Source organism: Hemitrygon akajei, chromosome 4, assembly GCF_048418815.1.
Source record: "Hemitrygon akajei chromosome 4, sHemAka1.3, whole genome shotgun sequence".
NCBI classification, from domain to species: domain Eukaryota; kingdom Metazoa; phylum Chordata; class Chondrichthyes; order Myliobatiformes; family Dasyatidae; genus Hemitrygon; species Hemitrygon akajei.
In genome coordinates this window covers 14,123,675-14,149,279 of record NC_133127.1, presented here as the reverse complement: position 1 = coordinate 14,149,279, position 25,605 = coordinate 14,123,675, and the positions used below count along the sequence as shown (strand labels likewise).

Here is a 25,605-nt window from a genome sequence, read left to right as displayed (position 1 = left end):
AGTAGAGCAGGCCATGTGTTGATATGTCGGAATGGGAATGGGAAGTGGAATTAAAATGGGTGGTCACTGCGAGGTTCCACTTTTTCTGGCAGATGGAGTGTAGGTGCTCGGCGAAGCAGTCTTTCAATACACATCGGGTCTCACCGATATACAGGAAGCCATACTGGGAGCACCGGACACAGCATATGACCCCACAGACTCACAGGTGAAGTGTCGCCTCACTTGGAAGGACTATTTGGGGCCCTGAATGGTAGCGAGGAAAGAGGTGTAGGGGCTGGTGTAGCACTTGTTCCATCTGCAAAGATAACTGCCGGGGGGACATCTGTGGCGAGGGACAAATGGGCAAGGGAGTCACGTAGCAAGTGATCCCTCCGGAGAGCAGAAAGTGTGGGGGGGGGGGGGGGAGGGGAGGGAAAGATATACTTGGTGGTGGGATCCTTTTGGAGATGGCAGAAGTTATGGAGAATTATGTACTGGACATGGAGGCTGGTGAGGACAAGAGGAACCCTATCCCTGGTAGGGTGGCAGGAGGATGGAGTAAGGACAGGAATGTCATCTCCAGTTACAAGGAGAGATTGAGTGGACTTGGAATTTATTTCCTGGAACGTAGAACCGACTTGAGGGGTAACCAGATAGAGGTGCATAAGATCATGAGGGGCATAAACAAGGTGAAAGCCCGTAGACTTTTAACCAGAGAGAAGGTGTTAAAAACAAGAAAGCACAGGTTTAAGATCAAAGATGAGGGATTTAAAAGTGATATCGGGGCAGCTTCTTCAGATTCAGAGTTATTTATTGCATGCATATCAAAATGAACATGTGCATTGGAGAAGGTCCAGAGGACGTTCTCAAGAATTATCCCAGAAATGAAAGGTTAATGTAAAATGGCTCTGATCCTGTACTCACTGGTGTTTAGAAGAAAGAGGGGGGGATCTCATTGAAACCTACCAAATATTGAAAGGCTTAGATAGAGTGAATGTGGAGAGGATGTATTTATAGTGGAGGAGTCTCGGACCAGAGGGCACCACCTCAGAATATGAGGACATCTCTTTAGAAATGAGGTGAAGAGCAATTTATTTAGACAGAGGGTGGTGAATCTGTGAAATTCATTGCCACAGATAGCTGTGGAGTTCAAGACGTTGAGTATATTTAAAGCAGAGGTTGATATGTTCTTGATTTGTCAAGGCATCAAAAGTATGGGGAGAAGGCAGGAAAATAGAGTTGAAGGGATAATAAATCAGCCATGATAGACTGGTGGAGCAGAATTGATAGGCCAAATGGCCTAATGGCATTGTAGGCATCTAGAGCCTACAATGTGACTTCTGCGATCGCTGATGTTCAACCACAAAGTGATTCAACCTGGACACGTGACTTCCAGGAAAATCGATGTTTGACCTGGACTCGTGACTTCCAGGATCGCTGACATTTGACACTGAGTGTTTTGGCCTGGACTCGTGACTTCTGGGTTCAACCACAGACCACTTCAACGTGGACTCGATCTCCTGCCCAGACTCTTCATTTACTGCCCCTCATCCCTGTCTCTAAAGCCTAATCTGACCCCTAACTCTGCACTCCATTCCAAAACAATCCCTCTCAACCTACAAATAATCAACTAAATCTGAGCCATGGCCATCTTGATTGGAATATCAAATGAGCTGCCAGAAATAGCGGTTGGGGTGGGCATATTAGAAGTTTTAAAATCCATACAGTTAAGTATGTACACGGATAGGAACCTTAAGGGTTATGTGGGCAAATAGGGCTAGAATGGCATGGATGAGAAGGGCTGAAGGGCTTATTTCTATGCTATGTGACTCTTATGACACTATGATCTCAGGTTTTACTATTGGTGGCTCAATCTGCAGGGACCAAAGAACGAGGTTTCCGACATCCCCTGCCTCACCTTCCTTCCTTCCTTCAGACGTTCCTTAACACCTGAGCAACACATAGAAAATGGTGGAGGAACTCAGCTGGTCAGGCAGCATCTATGGAAAAGAGTAAACAGTCAATGTTTTGGGCTTCAAGACACCTCCTTAACACCTACCATCCAGCTCATCTAGTAACTTGATGTTAATTATCTTTATTTGTTGCTTATGATGTTGTCATAGAAACAGGCCCTTCAGCCCAACTTGTTCATGCCGACCTAGTTGCCTACCTGAGCTAATCCTATTTGTCTGTATTTGGCCCTCCAAACCTTTTCTATCAATAGACCTGTCCAAGAATATTTTAAGTGTAACTGCCTCCACCATTTCTCTGGCAGCTCGACCCATATACTGACCATCCTCAATAAGTTTCCCCTCATGTTCCTATTAAATCTCTCCCCACTCACCTTAAATGTATGCCCTCTAGTCCCTGATCCCCCAACTCTGGGGGAAAAGGCTGCACATATTCAACCTGCTAATGTCCCTCATGAATTTGTTCCTTGTGCAAGAGAAGAATTTTTACAGGAGCCCCATTGAGAGGGTCCTGACCAGCTGCACCACCGCCTGGTACGGGAATTGCAAGGCTTCTGACTGCAAGACCCCACAAAGGATTGAGAGGACTATTGGGAAGATAATTCCGGTGTGCCTTCCACTAAGCTGAGATATTTCAACATTCAAGGTAAACTTATTATCAAGGGACATATATGTCACTATTTACAACCCAGAGATTCATTAACACGTGGGCATACTCAATAAATCTATTATAGGATACTAACCATAAAAGAATCAATGAAAGACCACACTAACTTGGGTGTTCAACTAGTGTGCAAAAGACAACAAACTGTACAAACAGAAAAAAGAAAAATAAATATATAAACAAACAATAAATATCAAGAACGTGAGATGAAGTCTGAGAAAGTGTTGTGTATACAGGACCCTTAGCATTGTCAATGATCCCTCCCATCCATCCAGCAATCTATTTGACACCCTACCATCAGACAAGAGGTACCACATCATTAGGACAAGGACTGTTGGGATGGGAAACAGCTTCTTCCCCTCGGTCACGGGACTACTGAACTCCCTGCCACACACAGGTCTCATCACATATGTGATACCAGTAGCGTTATACTGTTTACTGCTTAAACTTGCAACCTAAGTGCACCTTATTATTTGTGTTAATATATGTGTTGTGTGTGAACAATATGTAGTGTGTGTTGTGCAGCTTGGTCCACAGGAACATTATTTCATTTATACAAGGATTCAGCTGAAATGGCAATAAACTCAAACTTAAACTTGAACTTCACTCATGCATTTTGTTTGGATAAAACTGAGCATTTTTGCCAGCATTACTACTTTATCTTTTGTTTGTTTATTTAGACTTACTTGACAGGCTCCGGTAGGTCAGAGAGTACAGTATAACATCAGCAAAGTTCAAAATTCGTAGTGAGTTTATGATCCAAGTATAAACACACAAAATTCTGCAGGTGCTTGAAATCCAGAGTAACACACAGAAATTGCTGGAGGAACTCAGCAGGTCAGGCTGCATCTAAGGAAAGGAATAAATTGTCAACCTGTGCAGCAGCTTTGCGTGTCCTATGGACATAAACTCCAAGACCTCGCTGATCCTCCACACTGCCAAGAGTCTTACCATTAATATTATATTCTGTCTTCAAATCTGACCTACCAAAATGAACCACTTCACACTTATCTGGGTTGAAGTCAGATGATCAGTAAGACCTTTGACAAGGTCCCACATGGGAGGTTAGTTTGGAAGATTCAGTCGCTAGGTATAGATGGTGATGTAGTAAATTGGATTAGACTTTGGCTCAATGGGAGAAGCCAGAGAGCGGTGCTGGAGGATTGCTTCTCTGAGTGGAGGCCTGTGACTAGTGGTGTGCCACAGGAATCAGTGCTGGGTCCATTGTTATTTGTCATCTATATTAATGATCCGGATGATAATGTGGTAAACTGGATCAGCAAATGTGTTGATGATACAAAGACTGGAAGCGTAGTGGACAGTGAGGAAGGTTTTCAAAGCTTGCAGAGGGATTTGGACCAGCTGGAAAAATGGGCTGAAAAATGGCAGATGGAGTTTAATGCAGACAAGTGTGAGGTATTGCACTTTGGAAGGACAAACCAAATTAGAACATAAAAGGTAAATGGTAGGACACTGAGGAGTGCAGTAGAACAGAGGGATCTGGGAATACAGATACATAATTCCCTAAAAGTGGTGTCACAGGTAGATAGGGTCGTAAATAGAGCTTTTGGCACATTGGCCTTTATAAATCAAAGTATTAAGTATAAGAGTTGGAATGTTATGGTGAAGTTGTATAAGGCATTGGTGAGGCCGAATTTGGAGTATTGTGTGCAGTTTTGGTCACCTTTACAGGAAGGATATTAATAAGGTTGATAGAGTGCAGAGAAGGTTTACAAGGATGTTGCCGGGTCTTGAGAAACTGAGTTACAGAGAAATGTTGAATAGATTAGGACTTTATTCCCTGGAGCATAGAAGAATGAGGGGAGATTTGATAGAGGTGTATAAAATTTTGATGGGTAGAGATAGAGTGAATGCAAGCAGGCTTTTTCCACTGAGGCCATGGGAGAAAAGAACCAGAGGACATGGCTTAAGGGTGAAGGGGGAAAGTTTAAAGGGAACATGGGGAGGGGGGGCTCCTTCACACAGAGAGTAGTGGGAGTGTGGAATGAGCTGCTAAATGAAGTGGTGAATGCAGGCTCACTTTTAACATGTAAGAAAAGCTTGGACAGGTACATGGATGAGAGGTGTATGGAGGGATATGGTCCAGGTGCAGGTCAGTGGGACTAGGCAGAAAAATGGTTCGGCACAGCCAAGAAGGGCCAAAAGGCCTGTTTCTGTGCTGTAATGTTCTATGGTTCTAAGTTCATCTGTCACTTCTCAGCACAGTTCTGCATCCTATTGATGACCTGCTGCAACCTCTGACAACCCTCCAGACTATCCACAACACCCCAACCTTTGCGTCATCAGCAAACTTACTAACCCACCCTTTCAGTTTTATTTGGGTCATTTTAAAAAAAATCACAAAGAGGAGGGGTCCCAGAACAAAGCACTGCAGAAAAACACTGATCACCGACCTCCATGTAGAATACAAACCATCTACGATTACCCTTTGCCTTCTGTGGGCAAACCAATTCTGGATCCACAAAGCAAGGTCTTTGGTGGATCCCATGCACTTGAGTTTCTGAATGAGCCTTGCATGGGGAATCTTATCGAATGCCTTACTGAAATCCATTTAGATTATATCCACTGCTCTACCTTCATCAATGTGTTTTGCTGCATCCTCAAAGAATTCAATCAGGTTCATAAGGTATGAACTGCCTTTGACAAAGCTATGCTGACTATCAGAGTTTGTCTCTCCAAAAACTCATAAACCCTGCCTCTCAGGATCTTCTCCAACAACTTGCCCACCACTGAAGTAAGACCAATCAAGAATCTATTAACCTCTGTCTTAAATATTCATAAAGACTTGGCCTCCACAGCCACATGTGTCAATGAATTGCACAGATTCACCACGCTCTGGCCATCTCTGTCCTATAAGGATGCCCCTCTATTCTGAGGCTATGTCCTCTAGTCCTAGACTCTTCCTCCACATGACTCTATCAAGACCTTCCACCGTTCAACAAGTTTCAATTATGTTGCCCCTCATTCTTCTGAATTCCAGTGAATACAGGTCCAGAGCCATCAAACACTCTTCATATGACAAGCCATTCATTTCTGGAATAATTTCTGTGAACCTCCTTCAAACACTCTCCAGTTTCAGCACATCCTTTCTAAGATAAGGGGCCCAAAACTACTCACAATACTCCGTGAGGCCTCACCAGTGCTTATAAAACCTCAACATTACATCTTACATTTATATTGTAGTCCTCTTGAAATAAATGCTAACACTGCTTTTGTCTTCCTCACCACAAACTCAAACTGCAAATGAACCTTTAGGGAATCCTGCACGAAGTCTCCCAAGTCCAGTTGCATCTCAGATATTTGAATTTTCTCTCCATTGAGAAAACAGTTGACCCTTTTATTTCTTCTACCAAACTGCATGACCATACACTTTCCAACACTATATTCTATCTGCCACTTCTTTACCCATTCTCCTGACATGCCCAAGTCCTTCTGTAGCCTCTCTACTTCCTCAAAACTACCTGCCACTCCACCTCTTAAGTATTATAATTGAACCTACAACTACCACTTCCACTGGCAGCTTGTTCCATGCTCACACCACCTTCCAAGGGAAGTAGTTCCTCTTATATAATTCACCTTTCACCCCAAACCTATGACCGTTAGATCAAGTCTCTCAACCTGTGGGAGAAAAAGTCTGCATGCATACACCTTATCTATCTATCATTATCATGTGCCATGCTGAATGACATGGGCGATCATGGTCTTAACCATGATTCTTGGATTTTTTTTTCCTATAGAAGTGCATTGCCATTGCCTTCTTCTGGGCAGTGTCTTCACGAGGTATGCGACCACCCAGCCTTTATTAATATTCTTCAGAGATCGTCTGGCATCAGTGGTCACATAACCAGGACTTGTGGTATGCACTGGCTGCTCATACGACCATCCACCACCTGCTCCCATGGCTTCATGTGACCCTGATCATTGGAGGTGACTGGCAGGAAGCTAAGCAGTTGCTACATCTTCCCCAAGGATGACCTGCAGGCTAGCAGAGGGACCTTGGTCGAGCCATCGCCACCCCATCATCCAAACCCATCCATATGTCCTCATAAGACATGCTCTTCAATCCAGACAGTAACCTGGAAAGAATCTCCTCGACACTCTCTCTAAAGCTGCCACATGGTTCCTGTAATGAAGCAGCCAGAACCAAACATAATACTCCTGGTGCGGTCTAACCAGGGTTTTATGGAGGTGCAACACAACCTCGTGGCTCTTGAACTCAATCCGCCAACTCCAGGTGGTCTTCACACCATTCACCTATCAGCTTGTGTGGGATGTGATCCCTCTGATCCTCCATGCTGTTCAGAATCCTGCCATTGACCCTGTACTCCAACCTTCAAATTCAACCTTACGTAGAGAATCACTTCACAGTTTTCCGGGTTGAACTGCAATAGGAAGTATACACTTTTTTTTATATAAACACACTCCCAGAAATGTTCAGACTGTGGAAAATATAACACTATTAACAAATGGTTCCTTAACATTGTCATAGCTGGGGATGGTAATAGGGATAAGCTCTTTATTAATTATTTATTAAATGCTCCCAATGGCGTGTGTCTCTAATAGCCTCTGACAACCAAGTGTAGCTCCTGGCTTTCAAGTGTGGCTTAGCTACTAAGCCCAGCAGAACCATTTCTACAGACAGGAGAAGAGGCAAAGGCAAGTTACTGACTCCTTACAGATGTAAGATGTTGAGAAGCATTGGTCATGTGGATAGTCAGAGACTTCTTCCCAGGGCTGAAATGGCTAACATGAGAGGGCACAGTTTTAAGGTGCTTGGAAGTAGGTACAGAGGAGATGTCAGGGGTAAGCTTTTTAAAAAAAAACTCAGAGTGGTGTGTGTGTGGAATGGGCTGCCGGTGATGGTGGTGGAGGCAGATAAAATAGGGTTTTTTTTTTAAAAAGACTCTTGGATAGGTACACGGAGCTTAGAAAAACAGAGGGCTATGGGTAACCCTAGGTAATTTCTAAAGTAAGTACATTTTCGGCATAGCATCGTGGGCTTTCTATGTTCTAAAACCAGTCGCTTCAGGCAGACGGGGCTTGTCAGTCATGTTTGGCAGCTCACTTAGGAGAAGGAAAAATCTGATCTCAAATCTTTACCATCTTGCAGCTATACCTCACTCACAGAGAAGGCCTCGGGACTAAACCCTGAGGGAAAAATCCAGAGCTGGAGCCCTTAAGGCAGCCCTACGTTGAGTTCAATGCCGACTGGCAACTCCTGTAATGCTGCTGGTGCCAAACTATTTTGGTCTCTGCCATTCCTTTGGATTCATCTGCTGCATGGAGAGGGAACGGGGGGGGGGGGGGGGGCTTGCTAAATGGGCAACAGCTTGCTCTCCATATTGTACAGGTGCATACAGGCTTGCATATCATGTAGACAACTAGTAGGACACAAGACCCGTGATTGACCCCAACCGGCAGAGGGCCTCATTAACAAATCACACACATTCCTTTGCTAAAAGTTGATGGCTCTATCTTGCAAGACTATAATTTCCAGCTCAATACTGTCTCCTTGTGGTCATTCAGTGTGCAGCAATTTCAACCAGGGATCAAATTTTAGTTTAGTCCATGGTAAAAAGATAAAGATTACCTTTATTTGGCTCATGACCCCAAAACATACACTGAAATGTGTGATTTGTGTCTACAACTAACACAGTCTGAGGATGTGCAGGGAGCAGGAAGCAAGTGTTGCCATGCTTCAGAATGAAAATCAGGCTTAGTATCTCTGGCATATGTTGCAAAATGTGTTTTTTGACAGTACTGTACATTGCAATACATAAAACTATAAAATACAATAAGTATCTATAAAAAAGAAATCTAAAGTAAGTAGTGTAAAAAAAGGAAAAATATACTGAGGTAGTGTTCATGGGTTCATTGTCCATCCAAAAAAAAGCTGCTTTTGAAATAAGTGTGTCTTCAGGTTCCTGTACCACCTCCTTAATAGTAATGTGGGCATGTCCTGAGTAATAGATTACCCTTGGCTCATATGAGAGAATGAGGGTATGATAGAATCGGCAGGGAGGTCGTCATCCCTAAGTTGCAGGAGGCAGGTACCAAGGTGACTGTCAGGAGAGGAAAAGGGAATAGGCAGCTAATGCAGAGTACCCTCGTGGCTGTTCCGCTCAATAATAAGTATACTGCTTTGGATACTGTTGGGGTGGGAGCAGGGATACAACCTACAAAGAAGCCGCAGCAAGCAGGTCTCCAGCACTGAGTCTGCCTCTGTAGCTCAGAAGGGAATGGCAGAGTACAGTTGTGATAGGTGATTAAATAGAGGAGCAGACAGGAGGTTCTGTGGACGTGAAAAAGAAACTGGGATGGTATTTTGCCTTCCAGGTGCCAGGATAAGAGATGTCTGAGATCAAATCCACAGCATTCAAAAAGGGGAGTTTGAGCGGCCAGAGGTCGTGGTACATATTGGTACCAATGACATAAGTAGGAAAGGGGAGGAGGTACTGGAGAGAGAATATAGGGAATTAAGATAGAAAGCTGAAAATCAGGACCTCCAAGGTAGCAATCTCGAGTTTGCTGCCTGTGCCATGCACCAGTGAGGGTTCCAATAGGATAATTTGGCAGATGAATATATGACCGAGGAAGTGGTGAAGGGAGCAGGGTTTCAGATTTCTGGATTATTGGGATCCTTTAAGGAAAGCATACCTTGTACAAAAAGGACGAGTTAGACCTGAAACCCAGGGGCAGAGGGAACCAATACCCTTGTGGGCGAATTTGCTAGAACTATTTTGGAGGGTTTAAACTAATTTGGCAGGGAGATGGGAACCAGAAGGACGAGGCGAATGAAATACAAGTTGGTGTAGAGAGACTTTTTTTGAATGAAATTAATGAGGAAGGAGAGGTAGATGATTAGGCAAAATTGCAGTCAGTGGAATGAGTCGCCATGTAATATAGAGGCAAAATTGAAAAGGGTGATGAATACAAAACTAAAGGTGTTATATTTGAATGCACAGAGTTTATGGAATAAGGTAGTTGATCTTGTAGCGCAGTTCGTGATAGGCAAGCATCTCTGAGTCATGGCTGAAAGATTATAGTTGGGATCTTAACATCCAAGAATACACCTCATATGAAAAGAACAGGCAGGTAGGTAGAAGGGCTGCCATAGCAATCTTCATTGATAAAAAATATCAAATCAAAAATGAAAGTAACACAGGATCAGAAAATGTAGAATCCTTGTGGGTAGAGTTAAGAAACTCCAAGGTAAAAAGGTCCTAATGGGAGTTATATACAGGCCTCCTAACTGTAGCCAGGATGTTGGCTATGTTACAATGGGATATAGAAAAGGCACATCAAAAGGGTAAGGTTACAATAGTCAAAGGGGATTTCTATATGTAGGTAGATTGGCAAAAATCAGGGGGCAGAAGGGAGTGTAGTTGCTGTTACTAAGATGATGCTTGGAAAATTGAAAGGTCCAAAGGTAGGCAGGCCACCTGGACCAGATGGATTACACCCCAGGGTTCTGAAAGAGATAGTTTAGGAGATTGTGGAGGGATTAGTGATGATCTTTCAAGAATCACTAAATTTTGGGATGGTTCCAGAGGACTAGGAAATTGCAAATGTCACTCCGCTCTTCGAGAGGCAGGAAACAGGAAATTATAGATCAGTTAGCCTGACGTCAATGGTTGAGAAGATATTGGAGTCCATGATTAAGCATGAGGTTTGGGGGTACTTGGAGGCAGATGATAGAATAGACCAATGTCAGCATGATTTTCTTAAGGTGAAATCTTGCCTGGCAAATTTGAATTTTTTGAGCAAGTAACGGGCAGGATAGACAAAGGAGAGTCAGTGGATGTTCTTTACAAGTATCTGGGAGTACAGTTAGACGAGAAGCTAGACTGGACTGCCAACACAGATGCCTTGTGCAGGAAGGCACAGAGTCGACTGTACTTCCTTAGAAGGTTGGCGTCATTCAATGTCTGTAGTGAGATGCTGAAGATGTTCTATAGGTCAGTTGTGGAGAGTGCCCTCTTCTTTGTGGTGGCATGTTGGGGAGGAAGCATTAAGAAGAGGGACGCCTCACGTCTTAATAAGCTGGTAAGGAAGGCGGGCTCTGTCGTGGGCAAAGTACTGGAGAGTTTAACATCGGTAGCTGAGCGAAGGGCGCTGAGTAGGCTACGGTCAATTATGGAAAACTCTGAACATCCTCTACATAGCACCATCCAGAGACAGAGAAGCAGTTTCAGCGACAGGTTACTATCGATGCAATGCTCCTCAGACAGGATGAAGAGGTCAATACTCCCCAATGCCATTAGGCTTTACAATTCAACCGCCAGGACTTAAGAACTTTTTAAAAGCTATTATTAATGCTTTTTGAGATAGTGATTTAGATGCATATCATATTTTTTTACTGAGTTAAGTATTGTATGTAATTAGTTTTGCTACAACAAGTGTATGGGACATTGGAAAAAAAGTTGAATTTCCCCATGGGGATGAATAAAGTATCTATCTATTTACTTGGATTTTCAAAGCCTTTGACAAGGTGGTGCCACACTTGAGGTTGCTTAACAAGAGCCCATGATATTACTGTAAAGATACTAGCATCAATAGAAGATCAGCTGACTGACAGGAAGCAAAGCGTGGGAATAAAGGAAGCCTTTTCTGGTTGGCTGCCAGTGTCTAGCGGTGCTCCATAGGGATCAGTGTTGGGACCGCTTCTTCTTATGTTATGTGTCAATGATTTGGATGAAGACGATACCAAAAGTAAGTGGGGGAGCGGGAGTGGACAAGAGGAGGTCCACAAGAATGATACCAGGAATGAAAAGGTTAATGCATGAGGAGTGTTTTATGGCTCTAGGTCTGTACTCGCTGGAATTTAGAAGAATGAAGGGGAGATCTTATGAAACCTAACTAATATTGAAAGGTCTGAGTAGAGTGAGTGTGTAGAGGATGTTTCCTACAGGAGTGAGTCTAGGACCAGAGGGCACAGCTTTGGAATAGAGGGACAACCATTTATAACAGAGATGAGGAGGATTTTCTTTAGCCAGAGGGTGACGAATCTATGGAATTCATTATCAAGGACAACTGTGGAGGCCATTTCATTGAGTATATTTAAAATGGAGTTTGATAGGTTCTTGATTAGTTAAGGCTTCAAAGGTTACAGGGAGAAGGCAGGCAAAATGGGATTGAGAAAGATAACAGATCAGCCATAATGGAATGCCAGAGCAGACTCAATGGGCTGAATAGCCTAAATCTGCTCCCGTGTCTTATGGCCTTATTTTCAGGGAATAAAGTTCTAACCTATTCAACCGTTCTCTATAATTCAGATCTTCAAGTCCCAGCAACATCCTTGTAAAGTTTCTCTGTATTCTTTTGATCTTACTGCTAATTTTCCAATAGGTAGGTAAGCAAGAACTGCACACCATACTCCAAATTAGGGCATCCCAATGCAAGTAATTAATTTACCCACTTTACACACATTCTGCAATGAATTCCTGTGTTCTTCCTCTCCTCCCACAGTCCATCTGTCCCCATGTTTAGCCATCCATGAATACTGAAACTGCATTTCCCAATCTGGAATCCAAATACTTTTCTCAATGTTCACATTGCATCCAGGTAACCGATCCCAAGACGGCTATCCAATCAGACAGCTGATGCAATAACATTCAGAAATCCAGAAAATCAAAAAAAGTTGGGAGATATCATTTCAAATATTGGAGGACTGAAAGGGTTTTACTTTGAATGATAGGTTTAATTATGAATCGGCATCTGCTCAACACTGAACTGATTCTGCAACCAATGGACTCACTTTCAAAGATTCTATCACTCGTTCTCAATTTTGTTTATTACTTAAATATATTTTTTGCATTTGCAGAATTTAACTTCTTTGGCACAGGTGAGAGATTGAAAATCTGGTGGAATTGTACCACAATAACCTCTCACTCAACATCAGCAAGACCAGAGTGCTGTAGAGGAGGAGGAACCCAGAGGCCCATGAGCCAGTCCTCATCAGGGGAATCAGAGGTGGAGAGGGTCAGCAACTTTAAACTCCTTGCCATTATTATTTTGGAGGAACTCTCCAGCATGCAAGTGCCATCACAAAGAAGACACTGAAGTGCATCTGCTTTCTTAGAAGTTTACGCAGTACAACCTTGACAAACTTATTTAAGATGCATAGTGGAGAGTATATCGACTGGATGCATCATGGCCTGGCATTAAAACACCAATGCCCAAGAACAGAAAAGCCTACCAAATGTAGTTGATACAGCAAAATCCATCTTGGGTAAAGCCCTCTCCCACCATTGAACACATCGACGTTGAATGTTGTCGCAGGAAAGCAGCATCCCTCAAAGACCCCCCAGGCTATGCTCTCTTCTCACTGCTACGATCAGGAAGGAAGTACAGGAGCCTTAAGTCCCAAACACTGGGTTCAGGAACAGTTATTACCCTGCAACCTTCTGGCTCCTGAACCAGCGTGGATAACTTCACTCACCAACACTCAACTGACTCCACAACCACAGGACTCACTTTGAAAGACTCTACAATTCATTCTCAATATTATTTATATATTTATTTTATATCCATAAAATCTGATTTCTTTCGCATATTGGTTCTCTGTGTAGTTTTTCATTGATTCTACTCTTTGTATCTACTGTGAATGCCCCAAAGAAAACAAATCCCGGGGTAGTATACGGTGACATGTATGTACTTTGACAATGAATTTATTTTAAATTTGTAGGAGTCTATCAGCATGACAACTTAATGCTGAATACAAATTCATGGTCAATATCACCATCTAGTGGCAAGAGTAGAAATGGCAGCAAGATGCTGCAAGACAAGGGTAGGAGTTAGCATAACTCTTCATAGTACCACCTACCGGAGTTCAATTCGCGCTGCTGTCTTTAAGGAGTTTGTACATTCTCCCTATGACCACCAGGGTTTCCTCCATGTCCTCTGGTTTCCTCCCATATTTCAGAGACTCACAGGCAGGGATCAACAGGTTATGCTATGTTGACACCAGAAGCATGGCAACATTTCCAAGGTGCCCCCAATACATCCAAAGTTCAAAGTAAATTTTATTATCCAAGTGCATATATGTCACCATATAGAACCCTGATATTGAATTTCTTGTGGGCAACTCAGCAAATCTATAGAATGGTAACTATAATAGGATCAACGAAAGATCAGAATGCAGAAGACAACAAACTCTGCAAATGCAAATATAAATAAATAGTCAGCCCTCCTTATCCGCGAGGGATTGGTTCCGGAACCGTTCGTGGATACCAAAAAACACGGATGCTCAAGTCCCTAATTTAACCCGTCTCAGTGCGGTGGACATTAGGACCCGGCGGCAAAGCGCTGAATCTGCAGTGTTTCTGTTCATGAAAATAATCACGATCGCGATTGAAAATAAAGTGGAAATAATAAAGCAATCAGAAAGAGGTGAAACGCCATCGGTCATTGGAAAAGTGTTAGGCTACAGTGAGTCAACGATCGCAACAATTTTAGAGGATAAAGTGAGAAAGGTCCTGCCCCAATGAAAGCTACAATTATTACTAAGCAACGCAGAGGTTTAATTATTGGGTTTTGGATTTTTGATCCTCCACATCAACCCGGCACGAATGGAGAGCACGCTCGGGAGCGATCTGTCACTGGATCGAACTCGGGAACTTCCGTTCCTGAGCCCGGTGCTGAAACATACGTTCTTTAGTGTTTTAATATGCATAGAAAGGTAAAATATATACTATGACAAACATTTGACTAGCTGACACTAATACCGGATGTATCTGTTCCAACTTACTAAGAGAGCCAACAATTTTTTTTCGATCCCGATCCACGATAACCTATGCACATCCTCCCGTATACTTTAAATCATCTCTAGATTACTTATACCTAATACAATGTGAATGCTATGTAAAATAGTTGTTACACTGCATTGTTTAGGGAATAATGACAAGAAAAAAAAGTTTGTACATGCTCGAACAACAAGTGCTGGAAAAACACTTCCGGGTTTTCTCGATTCGCAGTTGGTTGAATTCGTGCATGAAGAACTCGCGGATAAGGAGGGCCGACTGTAGTAATAAATAACAAGAACATGAGATAATGAGATAGAGTCCTTAAAGTGAGATCACTGATTGTGGGAACATCCTCTGATTTTGTTGGCCATTGACACAGGATGACACAGCTCACTGTATGCTTTGATGTACATGTAACAAATAAAGCTAGTTTTTAATGCTCTGCCTTTAGCAACCATTATCCAGAGCTGAACTGTTGACAACTTAGGCTTTAATTTTACTGACCCTCAGTAAATTTTGGTTCTTTGAATTATGAAATAAAATTCAAATACCAACTGTTGCCCTGTATAAAGAGCAAGGAGACCCAAATTAAAATTAGAGACCACCTCAGACGAGTTGACAAAGGAGACTCCACTTGAAATGTCAGCTGTTTATTCTCCCTCATAGATTCTGCCTGACTTGCTGAGCTCCTCCAGCATTTTGTGTGCATTACTAAATTATTGGGTGTGAACCAATGTACTTGGAGACTACACAGATTGGCTCCTGCCCCTCTCTGCTTACCTGCCCTCAGTGGCATCTGTGCCAAAAAAGAACCCTTTATCCCTGCTCAACGAGAGGCAAGCTAATTAAAAGATCAGAATTAAACCATTTTTTAAATTAGACAGACCTCACGACCCTGATTGTCAACATAAGGCAAATAGTGTTTTCTCAGCCATACAGTTTATAGAGGTTTATAATTTGTTTCCCCATTTGTGTTGTGCTCCACATGAACTCATCCCTCTTCAACCCGTAAGCTGAGTCCTTTTCCTGAGTCGCTGCTCGTGTGGGAGAACGGTGAAGGTGCCCCGTTCTCTGTCAGTGTCCCTGCCGAGTCTGGTAGGTGCTCCGAATCCAAGCTTGTGACCAGCGGTCCACCGCCCAGGCTGTCCACTCCATTCCCTCCTTGAGGGCCAGGCTGGAGGTCCAATTCACCATGTGGAGCTGCCTCGAGGTCTGGGTTCTCCCTCTCCACCCAGTCCCCGCCTCCTGGAGAGAAGATTCCCTCCGACTCGTCCATGCACGGCTCAGGGGTCTGTACCATCTCGGACGCTGGACACTCTCCATCGCCCTGATCCAGCTGGGAACTCTCTCCGCCTTCAGTACTCCAGGTAGAACCGTCCTCGAAAACAGGAACCTCCGCCTGAACGCCTGATCCCTCGGGGCTTGCTGAGCCCACATTGTCTGCTGCAGCTGGGATCCCGCCATCCTGATGCTCATCCCTTGCCGGCGGAGGAGGCTCCTGCAGAGGGGAGGACGGCTTTATGAGCTGGTGGCACATGGGGCAGGTCTTCTGCACGTAGAGCCAGCGGCGGAGGCAGGAGGAGTGGTAATAGTGGCCGCACAGAGTGATGACAGCCGTCCTCATCACCTGTCAGAGAGAACTCACTATTAAAGCCTGCACAGCGCACACACACACATAAACATTCACCATCATTCCCACTCTCTACTCACCACCTGTGGCTCCTTCCCCAGGCCAACAACAATACTAGTGTAGAGAGAATGCAGATGCTGGAATCTGGAGAAGCCCACATACCCATATACACACCTGGATAGGGTGTGAGATGACAGGTCGGGGAGGACGCAATGAAATTCCTCCGCAGAACGTGCAAGGATTCCAGGGGCAGAAGAGAATGCTCCTAAGCCACCTGATGAGGGATCTGGGGTTTGGGGTGGGAGTTTCTGTGACCTGTGCACATTCCCCATTCCGGTTCCCCTCTCATCCCTTCTCTTCTCACCAGCCCATCACCTCTTTGCCTTTCTCCCATGGTCCACTCTCCTCCCCTGCCAGATTCCTCCTTTGTCACTTCCGTCACCTTATCCACCCATCTCCTCCCAGTTTCTTACATCATCCCCCCACCCACCTTTCCCCTCACCTGCCAGCTTGTACCCCTCCCACTCCCCATTATTCTGGCTTCTCCCCTTTTCTGGTCTCATCCACAGACATTGCCTGACCTGCTGAGTTCCTCCAGCATTCTGTGTGAGTTGCTCAAGATTTCCAGCATCTGTAAAGTCTCCCATGTTTTTGAAAACACATGCTACCATTCTCAGATAACATATGAGTCTCTTGAACAGAACTCTGGTACGGCAAGATAGACTTAATCTCACAACATCCTTGTTGTGGCCTTGGCACATTACCTGCACTGTGTTTTCTCTGTAACTGGAATACTAGATTCTGCCGTTTTCCCTTTGAAATACTTCAATATACTTATATAACAGAAAACCTACTCGAAAGTTAATCTAACCCTTCCCTCCTACATAGCCCTCCACTTTTCTACTATTTATGTGCCTATCTAAGAGTTTCTTCAATGTCCCCAATGTTTCTGTCTCTACCACCACCCCTTGTGGCGTTTCCATGCACCCATCAGTCTTTTTAAAAAAAAATTACTACCTCTGATATCCCCCTATACTTTCATCCAATCACCTTAAAGTTATGCCTTCTCATACTAGCCCATTTGCACCCTGGGAAAATGTCTCTGGCTGTCCACTCTATCTGTGCCTCTTAACATCTTTTACAACTATCAAGTCACTCATCATCCATCATTCCAGAGAGAAAAGCCCTAGCTCACACAACCTGTCCACATAAGACACGCTCTCTAATCCTCACCACAGCCCTTCCTGCAGCCTATATCACAGGCCCCAGACAGCCCTTCCAGGTGAGGCGACACTTCACCTGTGGGTCGGCTGGTGTGATATACTGTGTCTGGTGCTCCCGGTGCAGCCTTTTATATATTGGCGAGACTCAACGCAGACTGGGAGACTGTTACGCTGAACACCTACGCTCTGTCTACCAGAGGAAGCAGGATCTCCCAGTGTCCACACATTTTAATTCCACGTCCCATTCTGATGTGTCAATCCATGGCCTCCTCTACTGTCGAGATGAAGCCACACTCAGGTTGGAGGAACAACATCTTATATTCCATCCAGGTAGCCTCCAACTTGATGGAATGAACATTGATTTCTCTAACTTCCGTTAATGCCCCTCCTCCCCTTCTTACCCCATCCCTAATTTTTATTTATTCTTTCTCTTTCCCTCACATTAACCCCTTGCCCGTTCTCCATCTTCCTCTGGTGCTCCCCTCCCTTCTTTCTTTCTTCCAAGGCCTTCCGTCCTATGATACTACCCCTTCTCCAGCCTTGTATCCCTTTTGCCAATCAACTTCCCAGCTCTTAGCTTCATCCCACCCCTCCTGTCTTCTATCATTTTGGGTCTCCCCCTCCCCAATCTCTTTACTATCTCTTTTTTCCATTTGTCCTGACCAAGGGTCTCGACCTGAAACTGCACCTGTACTTCTCCCTATAGATGCTGCCTGGCCTGCTGCGTTCCACCAACATTTTGTGTGTGTTGCTCTCTAATCCAATCTAATTTGTGCCCTCTCCAAACCTTTCACATCCTTCCTATAACGAGGCGACCAGAACTGAACACAACATTCCAATTACAGGGGGAACAAGCAGGGGGAAGGAGACAGAAGGTGGATGGTTTTCTGATGCTACCTGGTAGCAGATGGCGCAGACATCGCCATAGTCCTGGAGCTGCTGGGCAGTGGCATGGGGCAGAGCACTGATCTTCTTGGCAGCCTCCCGGCGGAGGAGGAAGCTGTTCCAGCCAGCCCTCGCCCGCAGCCATACGTTGAAGTAGGAATGGACGATGATGACCGAGGCCCCCATCCAGCTCCACTCGCCCAGCACCGACTCCAGGCCACCGTACGCCACCACGCAGACGGCCACCAGGAACTCCAGCACCCGGCACCCACTATTCACGTAGTAGATCACGTCCTCCAGGTCCTCGATGGGATCTTGCCGCAGGTGCTCCACCAGGAACAGCCCGTAGATGAAGAGGGTCCCCGTTACCTGTTTTCATTAATTTTAAACATAAAATATATTCATGATATAGATTAAATACAACACAATAAGACAAGATCAAAATTAGGCCCACAATGAGTCTGCTCCACCATTCCATATCCTTCTCAACCCCATTCTCCTGCCTTCTCTCTGTAACTTTTGATGTCCTGAATAATCAAGGACCTATCAATCTCTGCTTTAAATATACCCAATGACTTAGCCTCTATAGCTGTCTGTGGCAATGAATCCTACAGATTTACTTTCTTCTGGCTAAAGAAATTCCTCATCTCTGTTCTAAATGGATGTCCCTCGATTCCGAGCCTGTGCCCTCCGGTCTGAGTCTCCCCCACTATAGGAAACAACCTCTCCTGGTAATAAATATTAGCTTTATTTGTTGTGCAGGTGGCACAGCAGTGTAGCAGTTAGTATAATGCTATTACAGCAGCAGCGATCGGGGTTCAATTCCTGCCACTGACTAAGGCATTTGTATGTAATCCATGACTGCATGGTTCCCTGCAGGTGCTCCACCTTCCTCCCACATTCCACAGATACACAGCATTAGTATTTGGGCACGTGTGCAATTGAGTGGCATGGGATCTTTGGGCCGGGTGGGCCAGTTACTGCGCTGAATCTCAAAGTTTAAAAAAAATTTATAAAAACATACTTTGAAACAAATGGTGAAATGTGTCACTTGCATCAATGATCAACACAGACCGAGGGCATGCTGGGAGCAGTCGGCAAGTGTTGTTATGCTTCCCATGCCAACATAACACGCTACAACTTACTAATCCTTACCCGCATGCCTGTGGAACGTGGAAGGAAATTCGAGCACATGGAGAGAACATACAGACAGCAGCACGAACTGAACCCCAGTCCCTGGTGATGCAAAGCATTGAACTTGCCGCTACACTACCATGCCACCCAGAAATGGGTCAGACACTTTACACGTGCCCACCCTTCACCCCTTGGTGCTGACCCACCTGCAGGGAAGTCAGGGCGCTGCTGGAGACGATGATGAGCAGCCAGAAGTCCATCTCAAAAAATTGTGAGATCTTGTAGGCCATGAAGCTTGGGAAGACCAGCAGGAAAAGACACATGGTGACTGCTCGGAAATGTTTCCACAAACTCCTGGCATGGCGGGGCAGAAAAAAAAAACCAAACAAACAGGAAAGTAACTAGTAACAGCAATCAGGATAGAGTCATAGGGCTCCACAGCCCTTTGGCCCACCTAGTCTATACCAGCCTGGTCTTCCACCTAGTCCCATTGACACTCACCTGGACCACGGCTCCCCAAACTTCACCCATCCATGTACCTATTGAATCTGCTCTTAAACGTTGAAATGAAGCCCGCACTGAGCACTTTCATAGCTCGTTCCGCCGAGTGAACAAGCTCCCCCTCAGATTCCCCTTATATATTTTGCCATTCTCAACAACAAATCACCCATCATGGGTAAAGCCCTCCCCACCACTGAGCAATACCTACACGAAACGTTGTCACAGGAAATCAGTGTCCATTATCAGGGATCCCCACCACCCAGGTCATGCACTCTGCTCACTGCTGCCATCAGGAAGGTGGTACATGAGCTTCAGGACTCACACCACCAGGTTCTGGTGTTACCCCTCAACCATCAGGCTTAGGAACCAGTGGGGATAACTTCACTGACATGTTCCCATCATCAACCGACTCACTTTCAAGCTCTCTTTATCGCATGTTCTCAATATACCTTTCTTTTTGTACTTGTACAGTTAGTTGTCTTTTGCACAACAGATGAATGACCCAGTTGATGCGTCTTTCATTGATTCTATTATCGATTTATTGAGTATGCCCACAAGAAAATGGATTACTGGGTTGTATATGGTGACATATGTCCTTTGATTAAAAAAAACTTACTTTGAAATTTGAACCTGTATTTCTCATATCACCCAACCCTATCATAATTACCCCTCATAACTGTCTACCTTTATCAAATTTCCCCTCATTCTCTTATGTTTCAGAGAATAAAGTTGAAGATGGGGCGTTGCACTAGTGTACAGGCGAATGTAACGCTATGTAATGCTTTGGTTAAGACTTTTACTGCTAATTCTATACAGTATTTCATTTAGAAGCTTTCTGCAGAAGCAGTGTGTCCTGCTGATAGCATGTTTGGGTTTTGGCTAAAGGGGCTATGATGTTCAACTTAGAAATGTTATGTCAGTCAGACGGTGGAATGGGAAGATGATTCTAGAGAAAGCTGGGAGGACAGTCATTTGTGATGGACACTGGTGGGAGTTGAGGAGAGGATAAGAGGGATGATAGCTGAAGATGCCGTTGGAAGGAGTGCCCCCATTGCACAAGGTACTTTGTGCAGGTGAATGGCTCCAAGGAGGAAGGGCGAATACTCCAGAGAGAGCACCCATTTATTCGAGATGGATTTCCAGTGATTTTCGGGATGTAGTGTGTTTTCACACACACCTGGGTCCAGCGCGCGAGTAAAATGGACAACTTCAAGATGAGCCCCAACTGTATGCGCACATGGACTGGGTTAACTGTAATGGGCCCTTTGATTTTCTCCCCCTTTTCTTTTTCCTACTAACTGCCTGATAAAGCTGAAATTTTTCAAAATATTTCCTTTAACATGCTGCCTTGTACGAAATGTTATTTTTTGCCAACTGGTAATTGTGTATAGGGAAAATTTATATAGCATCCTCTCCAATCAAGGTTTCTTAATCAAAACATCACGACGTTCCTGTTTGGTTGAACTCCAAATCATACAGACCCTAGAAATATACCGTTTATGAGAAATGGCCTTCTCACTGCCGAGTCCCGTGGCTGTTTAGTGGGGCCAGCAACAAACCAAGTTTCCATACAAGCCATTACAACACTAACGACTGAGTTTCAATTCTGCTTTTCTCAAAGGAGCTTGTAAAATCTTTGTGACCACGTGGGTTTCCTCCGGGTGCTCTGGTTTCCTCCCACATTCGAAAGATGTACTGGTTAGTAGGTTAGTTGGTCAAATGGATGTAATTGAGCAACATGGGCACACGGGGCTAAAAGGACCTGTTACCACACTTTATCTTTAAAAAATAATAAAAATAAATGCCTCCCTAAACTAATCCCTTCTGCCGACACAATGCCCTTATCTCTCCATTCCATGCACACTCATATAACTATGTGGGAGCCTCATGAATGCCTCTATCACATCTGCCTCCACTACTAACCCTGGTAACCCATTCCAGGCATCACGTACCTGTCCTCTCTAAGTACCTCTGGTTAGATTGCCACCACCTTCCCAACAGCATACTCCATGCACACACCCCTCTGTGTGAAAAAAGTTCAAAATAAACTTTAAACACAAGAGATTCTGCAGATACTGGAAATCCTGAAGAAGGGCCTCAGCCTGAAACATCGAACCAATGAAAATTCATTGTCTGACCTGCTGAGTTCTTCCAGCATCTGTGTTGCTCAAAGTAAATTTATTATTAACATACATATATGGCACCATATACGATCTTGTTCATTTTCTTGCAGTTGTTTACAGAAAAATAAAGAAACACAATAGAATTTATGGAAAAAATGATAACAAAGACTGACAATGTACAAAATGTGCAAATAATAACAAAAAAGTAAATAAATAATACTGAGAACAAGAATTGTAGAGTCCTTAAAGCGAGTCTGTAGGTTGTGGAATCAGTTCAGCATTGAAGTTATCCAGGCTGGTTCAGAAGCCTGATGGTTGTAGGGTGACAACTGCTCTGAACCTGGTGGTGTGGGACCCAAAGCTCCTGAACCTGGTGGTGTGGGACCCAATGCTCCTGAACCTGGTGGTGTGGGACCCAATGCTCCTGAACCTGGTGGTGTGGGACCCAATGCTCCTGAACTTGGTGGTGTGGGATCCTAGGCTCAGTTCAGAGTTGAGGTGAGTGAATTTATCCACACTGGTTCAGAAGCCTGACGGTTGTAGGGTGACAACTGCTCCTGAACCTGGTGGTGTGGAACCCTAGGCTCCTGAACCTGGTGGTGTGGGACCCTAGGCTCCTGAACCTGGTGGTGTGGGACCCTAGGCTCCTGAACCTGGTGGTGTGGGACCCTAGGCTCCTGTACCTCCTGCCCGTTTTTGCAGTATGCAGGAGGATTTGGCAACTCATACCTCCTAATCGAATATCCTGGTGAACAATGTCTGTCAAAATTTCACTGTTCTCAGTTTCAAGTATACAAACAGCATGGATTAGGTATGTTAATCCAAAGAAACAGGTCATGACCAGAGAAACACACAAAATGGTGGAGGAACTCAGCAAGTCAGGTAGTATTTACTGTATGGAAATGAATAAACAGTCAACATTTCAGGCAGTGACCCTTCATCAGTACTGATTGTGCCAGGGATTAGACTAACTCAAAGATTCTGAAGCAGAAAATCAAAGCTATTTCTTCTTTCTCTCCTAGACCGACCAAGTGCCTCACCGTGAAACATAGGTGCTTGGATCTCAAACCTCCAGAAACAACCCTGAAGCACAAACCTGAGAAACTGGTTAACAAGATCCTGTCTCATTTTCTGCTGGTGAGGAATGCTCAAATTCAAGTTTACTGGCATAGACATACACACAGGACAGAAATGCCATCAAAGTTAGCTTTTTGCAGCAGCACAGAATATTGCAAACATAAGATGACAAAAACAATTAACAAATTCTACACAACTTCCATGACAAAATAAAGCCAACATGAGTGAAAGGAAGGGGTGAGGGATAGACAATGGACAATAGGTGCAGGAGTAGGCCATTTGGCCCTTCAAGCCAGCACCACCAATGTGATCATGGCTGATCATCCACAATCAGTACCCCGTTCCTGCCTTCTCCCCATATCCCTCGATTCTGCTATCTTTAAGAGCTCTATCTAACTCTTTCTTGAAAGCATCCAGAGAATTGGCCTCCACTGCCTTCTGAGGCAGAGCATTCCATAGATCCACAACTCTCTGGGTGAAAAAGTTTTTCCTGAACTCCGTTCTAAATGGCCTATCCCTTATTCTTAAACTGTGGCCTCTGGTTCTGGACTCCCCCAACATCAGGAACATGTTTTCTGCCTCTAGCGTGTCCAATCCCTTAATAATCTTATATGTTTCAATCAGATCCCCTCTCATCCTTCTAAATTCCAGTGTATACAAGCTCAGTCACTCCAATCTTTCAACATATGACAGTCCCACCATCCCAGGAATCAACCTCGTGAACCTAGATGGAGAAATATAGTTAAATATAGAATTGGGGATTTTCAAGTTGCTTCAGGAACCAGAGAGCTGTGGGAAGAAGCTATTGTTGAACCTACAGGTGTAGGTCTTCAGGCTCCGATAACTCCTGTATTGAGAAGATGACGTGGCCTAGATGGTGGGGGTCTTGGATGATGGACACTGCCATCCGGACACGGAAGGAGGGGAAGTGGGAAGTTGTTCCCTGCCTTGCTGCTCACCTGTTCCTGGAGGCTCCAAGCGCCAGGACGATGGGGTCTGTGATCTCCAACATGGACTGCAGGATTGAGGCAACAATAATGAAGAGTATGATGCTGAGGAGGAAGGTGCGTTGCAGGACGTGCAGGTCGATCAGATCCGTCTGCAGGGCCAACAGCAGGAATGTCACACCCTCCGTCACGCCTCTAGAGGGAAGAGTGCATTAGCACAAGAGAAAAGGTACCAGCACACCACCAACAGAACCCCACCTTCAATCTTCAACCAGTGACATTAAAAGTTCAATACTCAATCAACATCAACCAACCATGCCTGCATCAATGGTGCTGAGATTGATAGTGCTGAGAGCTGCTAGTTCCCAGATGCAAACATCACTAATAGTCTGTCCTAGTCCAACACTATAGGTACCAGAGCTAAGAAAGCACAATAACACCTCTGCTTCTTTGGGAGGTTAAAGAAATTTGACATGTCCCCATCAACCCTTACCAATTTTTAAAATCGCTACATCATAGAAAGCACACTCAGAAGCTTTGTCATACAGCTTGGTATGACAACAGCTGTGTACGGGACTACAAGAAACTACAGATAGTTATGGTCACAACTCAGATCGCAAAAAAAGTACCCTCCCTTCTATGGACTGTATATATTTCTTGCTTCCTTGGTAAAGTAGCCAACATTATTAAAGATCCCAGCCACTCTGAACATTCTCGTCTGCCCTCTCCCATCGGGCAGAAGTTACAAAAACCTAAAAGCATGTACCACCGGTCTCAAGGACACTTTCTACCAGCTGTTAAAAGATTATCAAATGTTTCCGCAGTACAGTAAGATAGACTTGAACTCAATCCAGCTCGTATAATCTTCTACCCCCACTGTACTTTCTGTAGCTTTTACACTTTATTCTCCATTGTTATTGTTTTACCTTGTTCTACCTCTAGATAGGGTAAGTGCAAGCAGGCTTATTCCACTGGGGTTGGGTGAGACAACAACTAGAGGTCATGAGTTAATGGTGAAAGGTGAAATGTTTAAGGGAAACATGAAGGGAAACTTCTTCACTCAGAGTGGTGAGAGTGTGGAACAAGTTGCCAGGGCAAGCAGTGGATGTGATATTGATTACAATGTTTAAGGAAAGTCTGGATAGGTGCATGGATAGCCAGGGTATGGAAGGCTATGGTCTGGGAGCAGGTTGATGGAACTGGACAGATTAAATGGCTCGGCACAGACTAATGGGTTGAAGGGCCTGCTTTTGTGGTGTAGTTATCTATTACTCTACCTCAGTGCACTGTGTATGATTTGATCTGTGTGAACAGTATACAAGACAAGCTTTTCACTATCTCAGTACATCGAACAATAATAAATCAGTTTCAATTGAGAGGCAGGCAGATCAGAACAGGGTGTGCATCACACTTTTAAGGATGTCTTTCACCTGAGGAACCAAGAAAGAATTAATGATCCTATTCCAGAGAGAACATCTCGTGTCTCCGAGCAACAGACTGTTCCAATGAAAGGCTATTGGCCCTAAAAGTACATCTCTTCTCTCCATCAAGCTGCTAAATATTCTCACTTTACTGTATGCTTCTCTCCCCCAGCCAAATTTTCCAGTGTCCACGATACTTCCATTTGATTTATTACCATCACATGTACAGAGAGAAAGTGAAAAGCTTGTCTTGCATACTGCTTATACAGATTAGATCATTAGACAG

The 25,605-nt window shown here is 44.3% G+C and overlaps 1 protein-coding gene across 1 annotated transcript in view; it reads right to left on the bottom strand.

The window, feature by feature from the left end:
* Positions 1-12,313: 12,313 nt before the first annotated feature.
* LOC140726136 (RING finger protein 145-like) overlaps positions 12,314-25,605 on the bottom strand; it is a 43,036-nt gene continuing 29,744 nt past the window's right edge. The window contains exons 7-10 of the mRNA XM_073042108.1: positions 23,911-24,093; positions 19,457-19,604; positions 18,129-18,485; positions 12,314-16,005 (exon numbers count right to left, since the gene is read on the bottom strand). Coding sequence (XP_072898209.1) covers positions 15,370-16,005; positions 18,129-18,485; positions 19,457-19,604; positions 23,911-24,093 — 1,324 coding nt within the window. The 3' untranslated portion in view covers positions 12,314-15,369. The remainder of the gene's footprint in view (positions 16,006-18,128; positions 18,486-19,456; positions 19,605-23,910; positions 24,094-25,605) is intronic.